The 11,822-nt window shown below is 31.8% G+C and overlaps 1 protein-coding gene and 1 pseudogene across 2 annotated transcripts; one reads left to right on the forward strand and one right to left on the reverse strand.

Annotated features, from left to right (window-relative positions):
* Positions 1-5,411: 5,411 nt before the first annotated feature.
* LOC143543015 (pentatricopeptide repeat-containing protein At3g29230-like) lies at positions 5,412-7,247 on the reverse strand. The gene has a single exon (XM_077035451.1). The coding sequence runs from the start codon at positions 7,245-7,247 to the stop codon at positions 5,457-5,459; it is 1,791 nt and encodes a 596-aa protein (XP_076891566.1). The 3' UTR covers positions 5,412-5,456.
* A 1,285-nt stretch (positions 7,248-8,532) lies between these two features.
* LOC143543048 (chorismate mutase 1, chloroplastic-like) lies at positions 8,533-11,822 on the forward strand (annotated as a pseudogene). Its single transcript, XR_013137004.1, has 6 exons — positions 8,533-8,762; positions 10,464-10,682; positions 10,764-10,850; positions 10,936-11,079; positions 11,175-11,267; positions 11,348-11,822. The product of XR_013137004.1 is annotated as a chorismate mutase 1, chloroplastic-like (transcript).

Genomic DNA, 11,822 nt, shown 5'->3' on the forward strand with positions numbered 1-11,822 from the left:
TACAGGCTATACCATACCCGCCCCGAACCCGATTAACTTAAACGGGGAAAACCCGAACCCGGACCCGTCCCCGATTAAGTGTCCCCGAACCCGCCCCGTTCTGGGCGGGTTTCGGTTTTCCCCATCGGGTTTGGGTTTTTTTGCCATCCCTAATTCTTTGTAACCCACCCACGTCACAAATGGGTTCCATCATTGTTATTGCTTTTAAATTATTATTCTTTTATTAAATTGTATACCTTTCAAAAACGATCAATGTACGACCGTTTAATAAATGAACATATATGGACAAAAAATTTTGTTATAATAAGATTAATAATGAATGAACATTAATAGAGGGTGTGTTCGTGAACGTTTAGTTATATTCGTTCGATTTTGTTCGTTTATGTATGTCTAATTATATTCGTTTGTTATAACTTTACCATTACTGTTTTTATCTATTTATTTTTTTAGTAAGATTGTTTTGATATAATTATGTTCATGATCATTGTGATAAGCTTTTATTTTTTTATTTCTTTTTTTTATATTATGTATATATTTACGGATTTTTTTGGTGATTATATGTTGATTTATATTTATTATTACTCCTCAAATTACATCTGTTTGTTTATGTTCATTTGTGTTACTTAGTGTTCGGTTACGTTCGTTTGTGTCTGTTAATATTCATTATATCATTTATAATGTTAATGAACGGACACGCACGGACATGAACAAACTGAATTCCTTAACAAAGGAACACGAATAGAAATTTCGTTTAGAAAAGTGTTATTGCGTGGTATATTTCTAAAGTTTCTTGATACAAAGAGGGGGGGGGGGGTGCACCACTACGTTTCGAACATACCTGGTTTTACCGACCGAGTGTATCATGATCTATTCGAGTGTCGTTGCTCTTGTGGGTATTTTTTTTTTTTTGAGTTTTAGTGTCGGCGCTGTAATTAACCTAACTGACACCGACCAAATTCGTGTTACTTTGATATTAAGTTGTACATGTGTTGATACTGTTTTTTATGTTTACATATTTACCTTTTGATTTAGTGTTGATACTATAACAAATTTAACCAATACCAAACGAATTCACGTCACTATGCATCTACGGAGACGGAACATTGATTGTTTTCTTACCTACTTTAAGTAAATAAGGGAGAAAAGGATAAAAAGATGTATTATAATTTATTGAATTATATAAGATGGATTTTGGTCATCGTTAAAAAATCATATATACTTCACATTAAAAATTGTGTTTATTATTTTTATTTATTTACTTTTTTTTTACATTAATTGATAGGCAGTTTGAACACCTAATCAGTTAACAATTATGATTTATAAATATGTTCACTCCGACAACAACAAAAAAAACTACTAATCAAAAAGAAACTTGACTGACTGACCATATATTTTTTATTCACACGTTTTTTTAACGCTTGATATATAATTATATATGTATTAACAAAAGTTGGGGATTTTGTTGTGGTAAAGATCAACAAGTGAGGTCAAGAGATTAACTTGGTTCATGCATTCTAGCCTTCCGACTTAATGTATTGGGTTTAAGACACGACATTAATAAATATATAAGTTGTGTTCAGGTTCATCGTTTCACCTATATAATCTATCAACCTAACATGATTAACACTCTTTTATCAAAGTTACAAATTAAAACCCTTAGTTAAAGACTGTTTAAAGACAATCCACACCACTTGATTCTTTTACAACGTTTTTTTTCCCCATTTTTGTGTCTACTGATTATTTGACTATGCTTAGAAATATAAAGTTATAAAAATAATACCTCTATTGTTAACTTTTAACAAAATATTATTTAGTGTTTTAAAACTATCTATAATCCTATTATACTATTAAAACAAATTAGTTTGCCTTCACATGACCCTTTTCTATTGTACGATTTCCATATCTTCCAAATATAACTACCACTTCTCTATTTTTCTTACCAATTAAATAATTCAAAAATACTAATAATTAAAATACTTAATTAAAATAGTTATGTAACCATGAAAGAGAAACCCGGTTTCCAATTTTGTTTTCTTTCATCTTCAATTCAATACACACATTCTTTCATACCAAACCTTTTAACCTAATCAACCAAAGCCTCCATTCAATCGGCCATTATTGTATATCAATAATATAATGATTTCGTTATGTTCTTCATATAAAATCGAAACCGGATATCGGATTATAAATTGGGCAACTGACGGTATTGGATAATAACGATTGCTTTGATTCGATCCTGGAAACGATTTCAGAAGATCCATGGCAATTGTTACTCAGATCTTCACATCGATGGTTAGTATTTTACATTGTTAGGTTTGTATCTTTACATCGATGGTTAGTATTACATTAACATATTAACCTACGTTATTATTTTACATTCTTAGCTTACTATGTTTAATGTTTAATTGATATGTTTCCTATGGTTAATGGTTAATGTTTAATGTAAATTTTTTTTAACCTATAGTTTAGATTATTAACCTAGGTTGGTATTTTACATTCTTAGGTTATCAGGTTGAATTGTTAATTGTTTATGTAAATTTATATGTTTCCTCTGTTTAATGTGTAATGTTTAATGTTTACTGTTTAATGTTTAATGTTAAAAAATTTAAATTATGATATTTCTTATATTTTGAATGTAATTGTTATGATGACATGTTTCCTAATAAATTATGGTATTTCTTAGTATTTTAAATTGTTTAATGTGTAACTGTTTCCAAATTTGATTAACAGTAATTGCTTTTTATTAAATCATATCATTACTATAAGTTTACAACTTTTTACGGATTTGAATTTGAATTCAAATTCAACTTAGTTTGTTTAATTTTGTAAACATGAATCGTCCATTTTATTTAATTGATTCATATTTGATCATATTGATATGTTTTCTATGTTTATTTCGGGCGATTATGGTATTTGTTAAATATTCAATTTTTAATGTGTAACTGATTCTAAAATCAACTTAATATGTCTAATTTTGTAAACATGAATTATAATATCATTTCATTCGTATGCTATGAGTTATGACTTATTATTGATATTGTGTTATTAATCGACCCCTAATTAGAATCGGCTATTACTTTCAAATTAACTAAATATGAGTTATCAATTACGTTTTTGAAATCCCTAATTCTATTCCATAAATTTACTATAATTACATCTTTCCTTTTAATCTAACAATTCAAATTTTGAAACAGAATATGTTCATCTATAAATACTACAAAACCGAATAAAGAAAATATCACATTTCTCACTTCATTCCTGAACATTCATATTTGTGTCATTCTCAAGGTTTTTTAATTTTCTTTAAATTATAAATATGAGTTATTGAATCTTTAATCTTTGCTTTAATCTTATTTTTACTGACACAACAACATGGAAGCATCAAACATTACCATGTTCAAGGATTTGGATGTTTTCAACAACGACTGTGTACTGAAAGTTCGTATTCTCAGACTATGGCATTTGAAGGACAACAATAAAACCGGAGAGGATTGGTCAATTGAAATGATTTTACAAGATGAGATGGTATTATTCTATAAAAATATATTTGTTTTTAGTAAATTTTTTTCCTCCTCATTTTATATATTTAATAACTAACATTGTTTGTGGTATTAATAGTTTTTTTTCCTCCTTATCGTTGATGTAAAACTCAAGCGCAAGTTGGATGACACCTTCGATGTTCATGATGACATTGGTATGTCTGCAACCAAGACGAAGGTTGACGAACAAGAAATTGTTGACGCTAATGTTGGCCAGGGAGATATCGTTGGAGTGGAAAAGATATAAAAGGGAAGGATTTTGAGTTTTCGTAATAAATTAAACGTTTCGCATGCATTTATGGATTCTTTTTTTTTTCGGTTTTGAGTTTGGATGTTTTTGAGGTTATTTGTCCTTTATTTGACATTGTGAGTTTGGTTTTATTTGTCATGTTTGAACTTGATATGGATATCAATAAATTTGTGTTTTCCTTATGTTATGTCTTTTTTTATCAATTAATTTCATATGGATATCAATGATTTTTTGTTTTCCTTTGTATTCTATATTCTCCTTGGATTATAAGTTTAAACCAACTACTATGTTTATTCTTTATAATGTTGGTTTAAAAATAACATCTTTTTTGTTAAACTTTAAAATAAGGAATCTTTGTCAATGTGATCCTACTAGCATTATTACACACATTGATACTACCAATATGTAATTTGACTAATGATACACCTATTTTGGACATCTACATCTACAACAATCATCATGACAAATCTCTTCACATATATTTGGTATATTAATAATTAATATGATTTATAGTTGTACTCTATTCATAACTTAAATTCATAAACTTATTTTGGTATGCAAGTTTCACTCTTCAACATGCAATTGTAACTTTATAAATTAATGTTTGTATTATAACTTAACATGAATTATAATGTTATTAGCATACATAATCGGCTGTATTTAACTCCATACGATTAAATACTACTTTATACTTTATGATTAAAGCAACTGATAATTATCTAACAACCACACATAACTATTTAGTTATTTATGAAATTTTAATTTTCAAGTTTGTGTTAATTGTAAAACGAAAATTATTTTGTTCTTTATGAAATTATAATTTTCAATTGTTGTTGTTTAACGTTTTATATATTTCCACCTGTATCGTACACGGGTCAATAACCTAGTTAGAGTATATATTAAAATAGATAAAACGATCATGAGTTTCTTTGTTATATATATAACCTTTTATGGTAATTTGATTCCTTGATTGGCACTCCCTTAATCTATAATTTATGATATTCAAAAAGGATAAAAATATTAATTCATCCAAAAAATAGGAAAACATCAAAGTTCATGTTTAATTATTCTTATTTGCTATCAACTTTCCTTTTTAATTTTTATATACACATATTAATAAAAATATACAGAGATTATTTTTTTTAATTGTTTAAATACCTATAAAGATAGTTGACTGATAATCGAATAACTACAAAAGTTTAATATAAGGATAAGATAATAAAATAACTTATCATCAACCAATACCTAAATATATTGCATAAGCATAAAACAAAACAATAATATAAGTCCAATTTAAGTGATATTGGATCAATCTTTTGAGTTTTGAAGAAGTGAAATATTCATCCTAGGTTTAATGTTTTGCTCTTAAAAGAATAACATGTATTTTTTTTTCACTTTTGCGCGTTGCGCGACAACTTTCAGAAGGTTGATGTGAATTTGGTTGGTAATAGAATTAAACCTAAAAAATTATTTTGTCAAGTTAACATATACAAAATATTAACGTATTTAAAACGACGCTTATCCGGTCTCCAGATTGTGTTGAAACCCACATTTCATGTATATCAAAATATGACAAAAGTTAATTACATAATTAATCTAATCATACCATCTTTTATGTTTTATCTAAAGGCATATTAGTATGATTACAATTTACAAACACAACAAGATTAGATTACATCTGGCCAATAATCAACCTTTTCAATATGAGCACTCAATCCATCAACCATCTGATAAATCTTATCAGACTCAGGATGCTTAGTATTCTTAACAGTAAACTCATGAACACCGTCTTCTAACTCGATCAAACTCGCCCCCGACGGCTTCTCATTACCCGTGTTCTTCATTTTCAACCTCACATCCGCAACACCAGCCCAGTTCCCCGTTGCAGCGTATATATTTGACAACATCGAATAATTACCAGCGTTTTCGGGCTCTAACTTAACCAAATGTTCCAACACTTCTTGAGCAAGCTCAACCGCGTTATAAAGCCTGCACGCCCCTAAAAGCGCCCCCCATATTATAACGTTTGGTTCAACCGGCATGGTTTTAACTAGCCTAAAAGCTTCTTGAAGACGCCCTCCACGCGCTAAAAGATCAATCACGCAACCGTAATGTTCGATCTCCGGTGGGATCCCGTAGTCTCGTTCCATCGTGTAGAAATATTCAATCCCTTTGTCGATGTAACCGCCGTGTGTACACGCGCATAACACGCCAATGAATGTAACTTTATCCGGAACGAATCCTAATTCTTTCATTTTGGTAAAAAGATCGAGCGCTTCGCTTCCGTGCCCGTGCATTGCTAACCCGTGAATCGTCGCATTCCAAGAAACCAAATCTTTCTTTTTCATGGCTTTAAATATAGTTAACGCCTTGTTTAAGCTCCCGCATTTGGCATACATATCAATCAAAGCGTTTTCGACTAGCGTACTACATTGGTATTTATTTCGTTTAATAGATTGATGCACGAGTTTACCTAACCAAAGTAAGCCCGACTCCGCACACGCAGCTAAAATACTAATAATCGCTCCATCATCGGGCCGATACCCCGCTTCCTCCATTTTAAAATACAACTCGATAGCCTCCTTCGCGAGCCCCTTCTGCGCATACCCAGCTATCATAATCGTCCACGACACCAAATTCTTAACCGGCATTTTATCAAACAACATGCGTGCCATATCCATATCCCCCGCTTTACTATAACCCGTAAGCATAGTCGACCACGACACCACGTTCCTCTCCGGCATCCTCTCAAACAACTGAAACGCATCGTCTAACCGCCCCGACTTCGCGTACCCATCCAATATTGTATTCCAACTCACCAAATCTCGTTCAGGCATTTTATCGAACAGTTGGCGCGCGTCACGTAACCTATTCGCTTTCACCAACCCACTGATCATCGTGTTCCACGACACAACATCTCTACACTCCATCACACTAAACACCTCCTTAGCCACCTGAACCCCAACCGAACCACACCGCGAGTACGCGTCAATCAACGAATTCGGCACATAAATATCCAAACAAAACCCTAACTTCAAAACTTGACTGTGTATCATTTTAACCAAATTGAAATCCTTTTCACCATTACAGGCCTTCAACAGAAATGGGTAAGTGAAATTGTCCGGAACAAGACCCGAATTGAGCATATTGAAGAACAGAGTAAAAGCTAGGGTTTTGTGGTTATTAATCACATGGGCTCTAATTAAGGTATTGTGTAAGTGGGTATTGGGGTGTTTGACCTGGTCAAAGACTTTGACGGCGGAGGGAATATTCCGGCAGAGTGAGAAGGCGGTGATGAGTTTAGGGATAATATATGGGTCTTGATGGAGATTGTGTTTGTAAATGAGAGTGTGGAGTTGGGTTAAGTGGTGTGGGTTGGTGCAGTCATGGAGTTTATGTTCGAGGAGACGACGTGTGGAGAACCACGCCGGTGACCGGATTGGGGTGGGAACTTGCATTCTCGGCGGTAATGGTGGAGAAGAAGACCATGTAATAATAATAATAATATTATCCAGATAATTTTCGGAACGACAAACAATCTCACGTGTGATATTATTATTTCAGAGGTATGTTTAAGGTTGACTTCTCGATCTCGGGTTCAAACTCGAGATTGAAGTTCTGATTCTTCCCAGATGTCTTTCGAACTGACCCAAGTTAATATCGAATATGTGTCTTAATTTATTTTTTCATAAAAAAAACTTTTGAGTTTTTACATAATATTTATAAAAGAAGTTTAATTTTTGTTTCTTTATAAGGACACGGTTTTTATAAATTGAATATATAACACTTTACATGTATTAATTCTTGCAAATACAAGGTTAATAACTAGATTAATAACCTTGACATAATCAAATTATAATGTAATGATGGTTGAAAGAATTTGTTTCAGAATCAAATATAAATATTTATTAGCATGAAAATAGTGATAACCAATTTGCAAGTGTTTGTTATTATTTTATTTATTTGTGTTTGTTGATTTCCGATTATGTTTTTGTGCGAGTCATGGTGCGATTGGACTCCCAAGATGGGGCACGATTGGGCTAGCGGCGACGAGTGAAATTTATGTTTTTTCTTTTATTTTTTAATCTGCAATAGGGAGGAATAAAAGATGAAGAAGATGAATAAACCACAATTACCTACTTTTTATTTTATTACTTGGGTTTCTTAAAAGTCATGGCCTTTTTTTCTTTGACCTTTTTTAAAAGTCATGGTTTTTCCAACTTAGTTTATTTATATATTATTTTATTTAAATTAGATAAAAATTATATATATATATATTTTTGTTTTTAGATGCTTTAAAAATTTTACTCTTTATAAATAGAAAATTATTTATATAGTATAATCTTTTATTATAAAATTTATCTTTTAATTAATATTTATATTTTTAATTTTTGGAAAAGAAAATTGATCAAACCACCGTTAGCCTGAACCACCACAGGTTTCGACAGTGACTTCAACGAGTATCCAGTTGCGTCCAGTTGACCCTGTATGACACGATATTATTGGATAAATTCAGAAATCGACTTCATCAACAGCAAACGGTCTAATTAACAATGAAATCAATACCTAATATTAACAGTTAGTCAAGTCACCTATGGGGCACAAGTTTATTTGCCATTTTGTAGACCAACCAAGCAACTAACCCTTGTTTACCTAACCCCAAAGCCCACCAACCCTCCACCATCTTCTTATTAGTCTTCTTCATTGGTCACATTTCACATCTCTATTTCTTTAATCTTATTATATGCCTTTCTTGACACCAAATTAACCACCTTTTTTATTTTTCCAACTAATATGGAGACCAAACTATGGAGATTCCAAGCATCTCCGGCCACCACCGCCGCCTTCCGGCCAAAATCTTGGAGGTTTTCCGGCCAAATTGCCTCTCCATTGTTGAAAGCTTCCAACTTTCCGGCTGTTTCTGGGTCCCAAAAGAAACACATACAATCTGTTCAGGCCTCTGCATCCTTAGGGTACCCTTTTTTTAATTTTCTTGAATCTTTATTATTATTTTAATTTTTTCTTTAGTTATGCAAAGTATGTCATAAAGTTGGTTACTTTCTTTGTTATGGGTTTGTTTCAAGATTTGAACTTTGTGATAATATGATCAATATTGAGCTAGAAGCCTAGATGACAAGTGTCACCAGCTATTATTCTTGAAACTTTATGATTTTAATTATCTTTATTTTAGCATTTTATTTCATCAAGTTCATTAATTTGCTGTACCCTATTTTGGGTTTGTTTCAAGATTTTTGTGATAAAATGATCACTCTTGAGTCAAGACAAGTGTCACAAGTTGTTATTCTTAAAACCTTATGATATTAATTATCTTTAATTGAGCAAATTAAAGATAATGTCATCAAGTTCATTAATTTCTATCTGTTAATATGATCAATCTTGATCCAAGATAAGTGCCATTAGATGTTATTCTTGGAACCGTTTGATTTTAATATCTTTAATTAAGCAAATTATGTCATAAGTTGGTTACTTTAATGTACCATGTTAATATGTTATGTATTTGTTTCAAGATTTGAACTTTGTGATGATATGATCAACCTTGAGCAGGCCCGTCCCGAGAATCGTTAAAATAATTTGGCCGTGCGAGAAAAAGTTTGGGCCTTTAGTAAATTTTTTATTTTTATTGGGGTTAAACAATTATATGTTTAAATGGGCTTATATGTTATGAATTGGGTTGGGTTTAAAAATTAAGGATACATATTTTTTTTAAATATTTATATAAACAAATTAAAAAAACAAAATTCGGGCCTATCGGGGTGATTGGGCCTGGGATGTCGACCACCCAGCCCTCCTTCAAAGACGACATTCTTGAGCCAAGACAAGTATCACTAGTTGTTATTCTTGGAACTTTATGATTTAAATTATCTTTAATTAAGAAAATTATGTCATCAAGTTCATTAATTTCTTGTACCATGTTATGGGTTTGTTTCAAGATTTGAACTTTGTAATATGATCAATCTTGAGTCAAGACAAGGGTCACAAGTTGTTATTCTTGGAACTTTATAATTTAAATTATCTTTAATTAAGCAAATTATGTCATCATGTTCATTAATTTCTTGTACCATGTTATGGGTTTGTTTCAAGATTTGAAGTTTGTGATAATATCTTGGAACTTCATAGTATAATTATTTTTATTTAATTAACATATGTTATTAACTATTAAGTCCCTTAATTTCATTTACCCTTTTTATGGGTTTATTTCAAGATTTGAACTTGTAATAATATGATCAATCTTGAGGTGTCACTTGTTGGTACTTGGTACGCAATATACTTATGTCTTGTTTCTAAAATAGAAATTCTATACTAGCTAGAAAATCCTGCTTTAGGTCAGAGACATAGACATAGACATAGACATAGACATAGACATAGACATAGACATAGACATAGACATAGTAATAGTAATAGTAATAGTAATAGTAATAGTAATAGTAATAGTAATAGTAATAGTAATAGTAATAGTAATAGTAATAGTAATAGTAATAGTAATAGTAATAGTAATAGTAATAGTAATAGTAATAGTAATAGTAATAGTAATAGTAATAGTAATAAGATGATTAGTGGTTTACCTTTCTTGACTTAAGTTCTAGTTTGATGATGATTTTACCTTATGTGGCCATCTATCTGCTTTTAGTTAATCCATTTTTGTATTCTTGTAGAATAAAGAATGCAAGTAGAGTAGATTTGAGCGAGAGTACACTCTTGACGGAATACGAAGCTCTTTAATTCGACAAGAGGATAGCATAATCTTTAGCCTTGTTGAAAGAGCTCAGTATTGCTACGAGGATACGTATTACCCGAAAGCCTTCTTCATGGACGGCTTCCAGGGTTCTTTACTTGAATTCATGGTCAGAGAAACCGAAAAGATTCACGCCAAGGTAACTCCAACGCAATTTTGTGCTCGTTAACATAAAAAAAAGATTATAAAAAAGTAATCTTTTTGTCTGATCTTGAAATAGGTTGGAAGATACAAGAACCCTGATGAACACCCTTTTTTCTCGAATGACTTGCCTGAATCTATGTTACCTCCTTTGCAATACCCGCAGGTTAGTTTAAATCCTGCATATATAACAGAAAATAGCATTTTAAAAATGTTTTTTATTATTATTATTATTTTTTTTTTGCGTATAGGTGTTGCACCCTAGTGCTGATTTGATCAATATCAATAAAAGAATATGGGATATGTACTTTAAAGATCTTCTTCCAAGACTGGTCAAGAAAGGAAACGATGGTAATTGCGGGTCAACTGCAACATGTGACACTATCTGCTTGCAGGTACTGCAATTTACCGGTTCAAGATTTGATCTTTTCAACTTTTTTCATGTTTATCCATGATTTATAACCATAAAGTTGCAATCTTTATCTTGCAGGTTCTGTCTAAACGAATCCATTACGGTAAATTTGTAGCAGAAGCAAAGTTTCAAGCTTCACCAGATGATTATGAAGCCGCCATTAAAGCACAAGTAAAGATTCTTTAATATCTGAACATATTTGATTGGAAATGTTTTCGGTTTCGTATAATCTTTAAATTTCGTTTGTGCAGGATGGTAAAAAGCTGATGGAATTGCTGACATATCCGGCTGTGGAGGAGGCGATACAGAGAAGAGTTGAAACAAAAGCGAGGACTTACGGGCAGGTGGTCTATGTGGGGCCCACGGAAGCTGAACCCGAGCCAGTGTACAAGATTAACCCGAGTTTAGTTGCTGATATTCATGGGGACTGGATTATGCCTTTGACTAAGGAAGTGCAGGTTGCGTATTTGTTAAGAAGACTTGATTAACTGGAGCATACGTTACACGATAAAAGTTTAAGTTATACATACGTGGACCTAGACGTGAAGTGCCTTGCGAGTTAAACGGGGCATTTTGTTTAAGTTATACACGGTTTATTGTTTATGAGATGTTGCAGGGTAACGTCTTCGAAAATGATTGGGGCGATTGTTTATTTTAATTATGTAAATGTAATTTTCGTTTATCTTACTGCACTAGAAGTCACTTGGGACAAGTGGCGGACCCTGG

This window comes from Bidens hawaiensis, unplaced genomic scaffold (genome assembly GCF_021521415.1).
Source record: "Bidens hawaiensis isolate Kalapana, Puna unplaced genomic scaffold, B.hawaiensis_p1.1 tig00013016_1, whole genome shotgun sequence".
Lineage (NCBI taxonomy): Eukaryota > Viridiplantae > Streptophyta > Magnoliopsida > Asterales > Asteraceae > Bidens > Bidens hawaiensis.